The sequence below is a fragment of the Lepus europaeus genome, chromosome 4 (genome assembly GCF_033115175.1).
Source record: "Lepus europaeus isolate LE1 chromosome 4, mLepTim1.pri, whole genome shotgun sequence".
Classification (NCBI taxonomy): Eukaryota; Metazoa; Chordata; class Mammalia; order Lagomorpha; family Leporidae; genus Lepus; species Lepus europaeus.
In genome coordinates this window covers 164,102,329-164,115,028 of record NC_084830.1, presented here as the reverse complement: position 1 = coordinate 164,115,028, position 12,700 = coordinate 164,102,329, and the positions used below count along the sequence as shown (strand labels likewise).

General features: G+C 56.0%; 1 protein-coding gene across 1 annotated transcript in view; it reads right to left on the bottom strand.

Annotated features, from left to right (window-relative positions):
* The window catches only part of EPB41L4A (erythrocyte membrane protein band 4.1 like 4A), a 208,259-nt gene that overhangs the window by 12,715 nt on the left and 182,844 nt on the right, over positions 1-12,700 (bottom strand). Inside the window, exon 17 of the mRNA XM_062189328.1 lies at positions 2,785-2,904. Coding sequence (XP_062045312.1) covers positions 2,785-2,904 — 120 coding nt within the window. The remainder of the gene's footprint in view (positions 1-2,784; positions 2,905-12,700) is intronic.

Genomic DNA, 12,700 nt, shown 5'->3' with positions numbered 1-12,700 from the left:
AAAGAGGGCAAGACCCTAAGGAACTTAATAAGGCAGCAGAACAGCAGATACAATGTCATAAAAACCAAGTTTTTCTACACGCCAGCAAATTTTAAAACATGTAATTCACAATACTATTAAAAATATTACTTAGGACTACAAGAAATAAAATACTGTAAATGCATAACTGCGGAAACTGAAAGGAGTTAAAAGATAAATGAATGGGTAAGACATTCACCTTCTCAAATGTGACCTACAGAGTCAGTACAATCCCAGTGTAATGCCCACAGTCTTCTCTGGGTGGTGAGCAGTACAAACTGACAAGCTGACTCGGGAATTTACAGAAAAATGCATAGGACCTAAAACAGCTCCAACAGTTTGGAGAAGTTTACTCTGCCCAATTGCAGTCCTCCTGTAAAGCTCCAGTAACCAAGACAACGTGGTAGCTTAGAAACAGACAAGCAGATCAATGAGGCAAAATCAGCCCAGGGACAAGCAGTCCACGCATTCCCAACAACGGCCCTCGGCGGCTCGGTGAAGGTCTTCTCAACAAACGGCTCTGAAATGAACACAGGAAGGATCTCTGTCTCCACCTCACACACAGAACGGTTAATTCTCCACGCGTCACCATCTATAGAGCCGTGAGACACAGATACAGCACTACCTCTGTGACCCGGGGATAGGCACACACTACTCAGATACAAGAAAAAGTTATAAATGGAAAAGCAAGGTACACTGGTTCTGCACCACCATGCAAAATGTTGGCTCAGCAACACAAAAAGGCAAATCATAGCCTGGAAAGACGTATTCGTCTGACACACAAAGGAGTATTTATATCCAGTCTATAAAGAATTCTATGAAAAAAAAAAAACTACAAATAAATAATTTTAAAAGCCCAGTTAAAAGTGGGCAACAACTTGAACAATTAAAAACTACATATATATGATAAGCAAAAAAACGTAATCCACATCGCTAGTAACCAGGAAATACTAATTAAAACCACAAGGAGATACCACCCCAGGCCTCCTGCAAAAGCCAAAATGAGCAAGAAGAGAAAACCAAAGACGGAAGACCTGCGTGGAGCAGGCATTCCCGCACCTGCTACTGCCAGGTACCCCGGAGCACGGGCTCTGCACTTGCAGGGAGACAAGGCTCCCACAGGTAAACCCCCTGCTTTGACTAACTTCTGTTACAGTGAGTGACAGGTCGGTCAGGGGAGTCGTGAATACTCCGGGGGGCGCCCTCTGCTTTGCAGCCACCGCAGGTTTTCCGTGACAGGGAAAGCCACGCTCTGCTACCACATCCGAGACGGAGCAGTGTCCCCTAGAGTCCCATGCATGCAGAGGGCTGGGGGTTAACCTCATCTGCCACTCACAGCCCGCCTGCCCCCGCTGGCTCCCCTGGGGCTGCCCACCTCCTACCTGCTTTGTCTCTGCATCAACTCCCGACATCCTTCCACTGCCCTCCACTGCCCTCCCACTGCCCTCCACGGCCCTCCACGGCCCTCCCATGGCCCTCCACGGCCCTCCACGGCCCTCCACGGCCCTTCCACGGCCCTCCACGGCCCTCCACTGCCCTCCACTGCCCTTCCACTGCCCTCCACGGCCCTCCACGGCCCTCCACGGCCCTTCCACTGCCCTCCACTGCCCTCCACTGCCCTCCACTGCCCTTCCACTGCCCTGAGTCACGAGTTCCTCCTGCCACTCCAGTGAGGTGAGCCACAGCGGGCCCCTCACCACAGCCACCGTCCAGATCTCGTGAAGGGGCCCATGGTGTGAACAGCAATGGGATCGGGGAGTATAAATGTTGATGATGCAGAGATTTAAATACATACATGTACAGGTGTATACACGTGCATGTATGTATACATGTATGTGCATACAGACATGTGTGTATGCATGGATGGTCATGTATATACGTGTTCATTCATGCATGTGTGTATATGTGTGTATGTGTGGGTGTGCACACATGAGTATATATGTGTGTATTTATGTGTATGTATATAAACATCTGAGTATATGTGTATGTATAATGTGTATGCATGTACGTGTGCGTATGTGTCAATGTGTATGTATGTCTATAAATGTTACCAGTTCGCAGAGAGCTGATTTGCAAGTCCAGCAGTCTCACTGTCAAGGGGTAACTGTGCTCACACAGCATTATTGCCTAGCAACAGGAGGAATGCACAAATCCCAGCCTGGGGCGGAATGAATCGCTCACTGACCAATGCCCAGAGGGTGACTCGGCCAGAAGACACTCACATCTGGCTCAGTTTGGAATGAGATTCCGAGAGCCCCGCAGTCCCCAGCTGAGAGGAGCAGCAGGTGTTTCAGCAACAGCCTGGCTCCGGCTGACAGCAGACAGCTCCTACGGATTCAGCTGAGAATGCTTGTGTTTAAAAACAACACAAAACTAAGCAAACATACGGTGTTGATAGCCTTGTTTTCATGACATTTTGATTCAGCTGTGCTCCAGCTTCTACGCTCCAAATATAGTCCACGGATGTCACAAAGGAAGGAAGGCAAATGTGACAAGTACACAGTGGGCTGACCGAGACTGAACCGAACCACGTGACAGCGCAGGGCACCTGCACGCTGCACCAAGCACACTGCCAAGCATCTGAGCCATCCCCTGCTGCCTCCCAGGGTGCACATCAGCAGGCAGCTGGGACCAGGAGCAGAGCTGTGCCTCAAACCAGGCACTTGCACACAAGACTCAGACGTCCCAGGCTGGGCCTAACTTCCATGAACAACCCCCGCTGCCAAGAGCAGTCTTTTGAATCAAGGTAGGAAGGGGTCCACGTACGAGCGGGACCGATGTCTGGATCGCCGGTTGGTGGGGTCCACTTGGTTCTTCTCTTTCTGTCTCCTTAGTACAGCTTCCCACTGAGGCGCTGAGTCAATCATGTCATTCTCCTGCCGTACTCTGAAAAGAAAAGCCATTACCGGAGGTTAACACGCATACGTGTACCTTGTTTGCTGCTCACCCCAAACTTGCTTGAAGACCTACTTAAGCAGCAGCAATTGTATTATAATCATGAAAGCTAAGAATGTACCGACTGGATTAATATATGCATAGGAGATGAGATATGCACACACAGGGGTCTTCAAAAAGTTTGTGGAAATGTGTATTATAAAAAACTATGTGGCCAGCGCCGCAGCTCAATAGGCTAATCCTCTGCCTGTGGCACCGGCACACCAGGTTCTAGTCCCGGTCGGGGCGCTGGATTCTGTCCCGGTTGCCCCTCTTCCAGGCCAGCTCTCTGCTATGGCCTGGGAGGGCAGTGGAGGATGGCCCAAGTCCTTGGGTCCTGCACCCGCATGGGAGACCAGGAGAGGCACCTGGCTCCTGGCTTCGGATCAGCGCAATGCACCAGCCGCAGCACGCCAGCCGCGGCGGCCACTGGAGGGTGAACCAACAGCAAAAGGAAGACCTTTCTCTCTGTCTCTCTCTCTCTCACTGACTAACTCTGCCTGTCAAAAAAAAAAAAAAACTGTGCAAAGATTTAAACATTTTTGCATGAAAATAAACATTTTAATTTCATCTTTCCACAAATGTTTTTGAAGTGCCCTCACATGTATAGATATACACACACAAAATTATAATATTCATATAATGTAAATACATATTACTTATTTTCAGACTTCCATCTTAAAAATCTCAGAAAAAGACATGCAAAATACAATAATGTAAAATATCTTTACGTTTTGACTAAAGAAACTATGGTGTCTGCTACACTGCTAATCTTACACCGTGAAACAAAATCATTTTTTGAAAAGTGCTACTTAAAACAGTAGTAAAATTTCTCTTTAATGAGCTCTTACGAAGTCACAGTAATTGTTCAAGTTTCCATGGACAACAGGTGCCAAGGATAATTCTCACTGTTTTACAATAGAACACTGGCGTTCATCATGGTGGACGGCGCACTCGCAGCTACCTGAGTACACAGCGTTCCCACCAGGGCCACTCACGTGGTCACCCTGCACACGGCCGGGGCCCAGCCAGGAACGGGAAAGGAGGAAGCACTGGGCATGGGGGGGGCGGGGGGGGGCGGGGACACAGGTGGCTGCTGTGTGAGACCACAGGAGGGAACCAAATCCTCAACAATCCACAGGTCTGCTTTGGTAAGCGCCAACAACCAATTCCAGTCTAAGCGCTCTGTGATGAAGGCCACCGCAGGTCTGTCCTGTAGAAGTCCTGGACGTGTGCTGCATGGAGTCCTTCCAGAAGGAGGAGAGGGCGAGGAGAGGGGGGGGGGGGGGGCCGGGCCCTATGCAGCAAGCACTGGAGGAGCCTGTGGACACTGTCGCCACGGAAGGCTCGAGTGACGTGGGGACACCCGAGGGGGTCTTGGGGAAACTGGGGCCCTGTCATCTGAGCGGCTCCTCAGGAAGCTGCGCCAGTCAGCGTCCCTCCCCCGCGATGGCCAGGCACCCACAGGGCTGCAGTGGCAGGGCAGCCGGCTCCAAGACAGCAGGAGGAGACCAGAGAGCCCGGAGTCCCTGCGCCCTCTGAAGAGCCCTGCGCAGGGACTGTGCATGACGTCAGGACCTGTTTACAAACGTGCAGGCGCCCGGCACCCACTCATTCCACAGCCATTTAAGCAGAGATAATTCACAGCAAATGCGAGCTGAAAAGACCAGCATCGCATGGGGAAGAAGCTGGGGAAGAAGCTGTTTGAACCACTCTCGACTGCGTTAGGCAACAACAGCCTGTGACCCACTCCAATCACGGCAGGCACCTGCTCCCTTGCTCAGGTCCCCTCCAGCCACATTATCTGGACGTGGACAGGATGCAGTCCTGGTACTTTCCACAGATTTAAGAACGGAGCCCCTCTCCCCCCTCACAAGCACAGACCCAGTTAAAACTGAACACACAATGCTATGACAGTGGGAGCACCTGAGGTTGTAGTTATTAATCATTCTTTGAAACAAACACTCCCATTGGAAAATGCTGAGTATATGCATATGTGTTCACCTGTGTGTGTGTGTGTATGTACTACACACATGCTCACGGCCAGAACACAACCAAGTCATCCCCTGTCCAAAGTGACAGTGAATGATCCACCAGGACTGAAGGATTAGGATTTTCAGGACAGAAAGGCAATAGGAAGGCTTCTGGTAGGCAAGGTGGGACTGCCCCTCCTGTAGGAACCCAGGCCTGGACAGCTGGGGCTGGGACAAGACATAAACCCAGAGCCCCATTCTCAGTGACAGTGCCGCCCAGGTCATGCGCAGGACCACATTTTACAATGTGAAATCATTTTTTAAAAGATTAATTTATTTATTTGAAAGGTAAATTAGAGAGAGAGAGAGACAAGCACTTAGGCCATCATCCACTGTGTTCTCAGGCACATTATGGAAGTGGAGCAGCTGGGACTCGAACCTGTGCCCTGATAACAGATGCTGGTGTCAGGTGGTGGCTTAACCTGCTACACCAGCCAGAACACTGGCCCCTACTGTGAAATCTTTTATCAGGAAGTCAAGACCTTTTAACATTTCTGAGAGGTCAGACCTACCTACAAGGTTGAGGCCTAACTCAGACAATCACAGAGAAGGGTGCGTTTAGCCCAGCCGTTAGACAGCCACATCCCACACTGGGTTCCTGGGTTCAAGACCTGGCTCCACCCGACTCCACCTTCCTATTAGGTGCACTCTGGGAGGCAGTGGTGGAAACTCAATAACTGAGTCCCTGCCACCACACAGGAGACCTGGACTGAGCTCTCGGCTCCTAGCTCTGGCCGCAGCCCAGCCCGGGCCCAGCCGCGGCCCAGCCCCAGCCCAGCCCCGGCCCAGCCGCGGCCCAGCCTCAGCCCCAGCCCCGGCCCCGGCCCAGCCCCAGCCCAGCCCGGGCCCAGCCCCGGGCCCAGCCCCAGCCTCAGCCCCAGCCTCAGCCCCAGCCCAGCCGCGGCCCAGCCTCAGCCCCAGCCCAGCCGCGGCCCAGCCTCAGCCCCAGCCCAGCCCCAGCCTCAGCCCCAGCCCCAGCCTCAGCCCCAGCCCAGCCCCAGCCTCAGCCCCAGCCTCAGCCCAGCCCCAGCCCAGCCCCAGCCCCAGCCTCAGCCCCAGCCCAGCCCCAGCCCCAGCCCCAGCCTCAGCCCCAGCCCAGCCCCAGCCCCAGCCCAGCCCCAGCCCAGCCCCGGCCCAGCCCTCAGCCTAGCCCCAGCCCAGCCCCAGGCCCAGCCTCAGCCCCAGCCTCAACCCCAGCCCCAGCCCCAGCCCCGGCCCAGCCCCAGGCCCAGCCTCAGCCCCAGCCCCAGCCCAGCCGCGGCCCAGCCTCAGCCCCAGCCCCAGCCCAGCCGCGGCCCAGCCTCAGCCCCAGCCCTCAGCCCAGCCCCAGCCCCAGCCTCAGCCCCAGCCCCAGCCCAGCCGCGGCCCAGCCTCAGCCCCAGCCCCAGCCCAGCCGCGGCCCAGCCTCAGCCCCAGCCCTCAGCCCAGCCCCAGCCCCAGCCCCAGCCCCAGCCTCAGCCCCAGCCCCAGCCTCAGCCCCAGCCCCAGCCCCAGCCCCAGCCCCAGCCCCAGCCCCAGCCCCAGCCTCAGCCCCAGCCTCAGCCCCAGCCCCAGCCTCAGCCCCAGCCCCGGCCCAGCCCCGGCCCAGCCCCGGCCCAGCCCCGGCCCAGCCTCAGCCCCAGCCCAGCCCGGGCCCAGCCCCAGCCTCAGCCTCAGCCCCAGCCCAGCCCCGGCCCAGCCTCAGCCCCAGCCTCAGCCCCAGCCCAGCCCCGGCCCAGCCTCAGCCCCAGCCCTCAGAAGCATCTGAGGAATGAATCAAGAGCCGGGAATGTGAGAAATGGGTGACTTGATCAGAGTCCCAATCTGGGCCGACTGCCTGCTCCTCATGGCTACCACAGTTCCTCTGCACTGGAAGAGCAGCCCTTCCCGCCCAGACACAGTCATCCTCGCCTGCTGGTGGAGTCTACCCTGACACTCAGGTCAAGAATAAAAGCTCCCGAGACAGAAGCCCTCTCTCTCTCCCACCTTTCTGGTAATAAGAACTTAGTGAGAAATGATCTCAGATGATACCACGCATCTTTAACTTCTGTTTTTCTAACTGGAAAGTGAAACCGTCCCAGTTAGTATCCCATGGCCACAGGCGCCCTCTCCCGGGAACGCCACTTCATTAATATTCCACCAGGTGCATTAAAAATGTAAGGCCGGCTCAGAGCCGCAGAGCCGCAGGGCCTCCTGAGTGCTGGGTGGGGCGGCTGTGACATTGCACGCTGACAAAAGGGCTCTGGTTAACAGGCCCTCATTACAAGCAGGGACGTGTCACCTCCTCCACCGACAGACTCTGCAGGAGACACAGGCGCTGCCTGGAGCCCTGGCACCAAGGACACTGGGCTCTCACAGCCGTGAATGGGAGACACGCGTCCTCTGTACTGAGTCTACGTACTCCTGGGTCCGGGATACACAGGGCTTATTAGTGATTTCTGCGTTTTTGCTCTTTTCCTGCTACAGTTTAATTTGGAGGTAGAGATTTACATCATGAAGAATAAAGTACTGCAGGCGCTGTACTGACGTAGTACCTTTGAGAAGGTAACACGCGCTCTCACGTCACAGCCATTCAAGTCCTGAGGCGGGGTGGGGGGAGGAATATACTGCAGCTAATACTGTGGAGTACTTTTTTGAAATGTTGCATTTAAAAGTGAACCTTGGCGGGCGCCGCGGCTCACTAGGCTAATCCTCCCCTGCAGCACTGGCACACCGGGTTCGAGTCCCGGTCGGGGCGCCGGATTCTGTCCCGGTTGCTCCTCTTCCAGTCCAGCTCTCTGCTGTGGCCTGGGAAGGCAGTGGAGGATGGCCCAAGTGCTTGGGCCCCACACCTGCATGGGAGACCAGGAGGAAGCACCTGGCTCCTGGCTTCAGATCGGCACAGCACGCCGGTCGTAGTGGCCATTTGGGGGATGAACCAACAGAAGGAAGACCTTTCTCTCTGTCTCTCTCTCTCTCACTGTCTAACTCTGCCCCTGTACAAAAAAAAAAAAAAAAAAAAATGAACCTCAGGAGCCCACCCAACGCTTCTCCACTGTGCCTTTGGATCCAGTAAGCCTACATTTATCATATTCTGAGACTGCCCCATCTGTACCTGTGGTAGGTAGGGTATCACACAAGGCTTCTGTTTATTAATTAATGTGTAAGGAAGGGTGTGGCATTGTGGCACAGTGGGTTAAGGCACTGCCCACAACACCCACATTCCATCTGGGTGCCAGTTCATGTCCCAGCTGTGCCATTTCTGATCCAGGTCCCTGCTAAGGCACCTGGAAAAACAGAAGATGGTCCAAGCGCTTGGGCTCCTGCATCCATTCGGAAAACTTGGATGAAGCTCCTGGCTTTGGCCTCACCCAGCCCCGGCTGCTCCGGCCAATGGGAACAAGCCAGCAGATGGAAGATCTCTGTCTCTCCCTCTCTCTCTGAATAAATCTTAAAAACCCAACAACTGAATGCTTCCCTGTTCGCATTTTCTCCCCAGCCTGTCCGACACTGAAGCAGCCTCTTCATCTGTGCACACAGCCCAGGTGGCCACTGCACCGCTGCAACTAAACAGGCAGGTCCTGCTGCTGTGACCGTGCTCATCGACGGCGCGCACTTTGTGTCTTCAGCTTTTGTATCCCGGTAGTTTTTCTCCCCTGGAGAAATGTATGTGGTTCTGGCCACCTGTCCACATTCTCCCTTAAGACCAGCAAGCAAAAAATTCATTTGCTTTGCCCACCTTCCGCACCACCAGTGAATTATGCATATTTGCTCTTACAAGTGCTTTCGTCTCTCTCACTGCTTATGCTCCCCGAACTAAAATAGCCACTCTGTGCAAACATCCTTTCCAACGCCCCTGTGCTTCCTATCTGAAACCCCCTCGGCGATCCGGCAGGATTCCCCAGTGCTGCCCACTTGGCTATGCTCTGGAGGCCCCAAACCACCCATCTCCACGTCCAGGTCTTGTCCGCCCTGTGAAGGTGGAAATCGGACACTCGTGCACCTGCCGCACAGCCAGCCTGGCCTGCTCCACACCTACAATGGTGCCCTTGTCTGCAGCCCCTGACCCGGAGCAGAGCAGGAGGGAAAAGGCTGTTTTCAAGTTTTGCAGATGACGTGTGCACTGGCCTGAGTGTGCTGACACCACAAACACATTCATTCTCCCTGTGGTGCAAAGACAAGCAAGGTGCTCCCAGCAGGATCCCCCAAGACCACTGTCCTCTATACTTGTCCTCCTCGGATGCACCATCCCTGTTGGCTACAGGGCAGAAATTTCAGCCACAGAAACTGCCCCCTACCCTCAGGGACACCAGAGAGAGTTCCACACCAGCTAACATCCACCCAGGTCACTGACTTCATAGTGCCTGCCCTTAGGAAGCTCCAGTTTGATGATTGTAACTGAACCAATTGTTTCATCAATGAGCATAGCTTCCCCAATGCCAGCCTACCCTTCACGGTTAGAGCACAGTGCATCCTGCATGAACAGCCCTCTGGATCTGCTAGAGACTACCGACTGGGCCTCCGGCACACTGTGGACTTGAAGCACACGCAGTTTTACACACGAGGCCCCTAAAACTTAAACAGGAGTCAAAGATTAAGAAAGCCTGAAACGGGGGCAGCACTAAGCCTCGTGGATGAGATGCCCACACTCCATACCACAGTGCCTGGCCCTGGCTCCCGAGCCCAGCCTCCTGCCATGTAGACCCTGGGAGGCAGCAGGGGCAGCTCAAGCAGTCGGGTTTCTGCCACTACATGGGAGACCCGGATGGAACTCCTGGCTCTGGTTCCAGCCCTGTCCCGTCCCAGCTGCTCAGGCATTTGGGGAAGCGAATCAGCAGACGGGGGAGCTCCCCCTCCCCCCCCTCCCTCTCTGCCTCTCAAGTGAATAAAAATAAGAACACGTGGTGTAAAATAAGTCGATGTGCGAAGTCAGTAAAGGTGGGAGAACAGGAGACAGGACCCAAAGTGAAGCAGGAAAGGCAGAAGGAGGCAGAGAGCACAGGGGAGACAAGGCAGTGACGCCAGAACTGGGCTTGGGACATCTGTGTCTGACCCCAGAGCACTGTACCTCCAAGGTTCCACGTGACCCCCACGTGACTCGCTCAGCAACACAGGTCGGAGCTCAGTCCCTCGCCCACCGTAAAGATGGGCGCTAAGCTCCGTACTAGTTAAATGAGGGGGCCCACAGGCAGAACCGCGACCGCCGTGATGCCCCTGAGCCTGGCTCCTTCGTGGACACGGAGCTCAGAGAAGACAGAGGACGGGAGGCAGTGGGGAGGAAGCCCGGGAAAGAGAAGGAAAGGGACCAGGCAAGGGAGGCGGGGGTGGAGGGGAGGACACACGCCCAGAAGGCAGGCAGGGCGCTGTGCTCTCAGCTGACAACGCCACTCCCCAGTTCCTGGCCGTAAAGGCTCTCAAACCTCAGCGCCCAGCAAACCGCAGGGCGTACCCCCGACAGTGGAAGGCAGAGAAGGAGCAACAAGTGGGGAGCAGAGGGCAGCCCCAGGGACGCCCGAGAGGGGCCCGAACAGAACAGGAACATTCAACACGGGGCAGGGAGGCCCTGCGGGGAGCCCCAGGCCCGGGGCAGGGGTGGGGGCGGGGGCAGGCACAGGTGCTTATTCTCGGCTGAACTTTCCTGAAAGTGAAGCTGAACTGAGCAGCACTCCTGGTTTCTGACGTCAGCCCTCCCGAGCCGGCGGCCATCGAGTTTCTGCCACGGCTGTTAGAAGCCTGCTTCGGGTGCTGCTGATTCGTAGACGTTCTCTCATGAACTGTAGTTTCTCTTCACGCCAAATGGGAGATGTTCAAACCGTCATTCATGGAACCATAAAGCAGCTGAAACACCCACGGGCTCCTCTGTGTACAGGAACCACACTCCCACCCAGCGTGTGGCCTCAGGCCTGCCGGAGACGGCCCGTGTGTTAAACGAGGAAAATCCACCAGGAAAAACGTGCGAGGGCAACCGCGTCCCAGTGCCCATGCAGACTCCACCAACACATCTCCGACTCAGGGTGGCTGAAAAGCGAATCTGCCCCCAAGTCGCCTCCTCTCCAGGCCGCGGTCTCTTAGAGAGAGGTGGGAGTGCAGGGGGTCTGAGGCCTCCCCTCTCGGTTTATCCCAGGCCTTAGCGAGAGACCCCTGGAGACAGCTGTCCTCGACAGAGAGGGGCTCTGACCCCGCCAGCTGGGCTACGGGTACAGTCTGTACCTGGAGGGGGCGGCCGGCTGCTTTCATGCCCAGCACGAGGCCCCGTTCAGCCCAGCGTCCTCGTTCTACAGAAGAGAAGACAGCCCAGAACCGTGAGGCGCCAGGCCAGAGCTGCACACAAAGTGAAAGCAGGGGCTCCACACGGCGCATCCATCTTAGACCATCCCGGGCACCACAGGGTATCAGCAACAGCCCTGGCCAGCAGCAGCCCCCACCCAAGGGTGACATGACAAACATCTCCAGGCACCGCCAAATGTCCTTGGGGAGGGGCTGGGGAGAGCCACAGGGCTGGAAACCAGGACAGACAGCCAAGACCTCCAACGCCCAACCCCAGGCTCATTCTGTTACCCTCGTCAACCCTGGCTGCTTTCAGGTAAGTATCTTGGAACCAGGAAGAGCTGGTCAGAGCAGGAAGCCCCCACCAGGCTGAGCACATGCTAATGATGTCACCAACAACTCTAGACAGGGATTCAGAGACGCTGATTGATGCCCTCGACTCACCTGCACATGCTGGGGTAGCTCACCCGTGCGTGCTGTGCATGCTGGGATGAGAGCACCTTGTAGCTCACCTGTGTGTGCTGTGCATGCTGGATGAGAGCACCTGGTAGCTCACCTGTGCGTGCTGTGCATGCTGGATGAGAGCACCTGGTAGCTCACCTGTGCATGCTGTGCATGCTGGGATGAGAGCACCTGGTAGCTCACCTGTGCGTGCTGTGCATGCTGGATGAGAGCACCTGGTAGCTCACCTGTGCGTGCTGTGCATGCTGGATGAGAGCACCTGGTAGCTCACCTGTGCGTGCTGTGCATGCTGGGATGAGAGCACCTGGTAGCTCACCTGTGCGTGCTGTGCATGCTGGATGAGAGCACCTGGTAGCTCACCTGTGCGTGCTGTGCATGCTGGGATGAGAGCACCTGGTAGCTCACCTGTGCGTGCTGTGCATGCTGGGATGAGAGCACCTGGTAGCTCACCTGTGCGTGCTGTGCATGCTGGGATGAGAGCACCTGGTAGCTCACCTGTGTGTGCTGTGCATGCTGGGATGAGAGCACCTGGTAGCTCACCTGTGCGTGCTGTGCATGCTGGGATGAGAGCACCTGGTAGCTCACCTGTGCGTGCTGTGCATGCTGGGATGAGAGCACCTGGTAGCTCACCTGTGCGTGCTGTGCATGCTGGGATGAGAGCACCTGGTAGCTCACCTGTGCGTGCTGTGCATGCTGGGATGTGAGCACCTGGTAGCTCACCTGTGCGTGCTGTGCATGCTGGGATGAGAGCACCTGGTAGCTCACCTGTGCGTGCTGTGCATGCTGGGATGAGAGCACCTGGTAGCTCACCTGTGCGTGCTGTGCATGCTGGGATGAGAGCACCTGGTAGCTCACCTGTGTGTGCTGTGCATGCTGGGATGAGAGCACCTGGTAGCTCACCTATGAGCATTGAGATGTAAGCACCTGGTAGCTCACCTGTGCGTGCTGTGCATGCTGGGATCAGAGCCCCTGGTAGCTCACCTGTGTGTGCTGTGCATGCTGGGATGAGAGCACCTGGTAGCTCACCT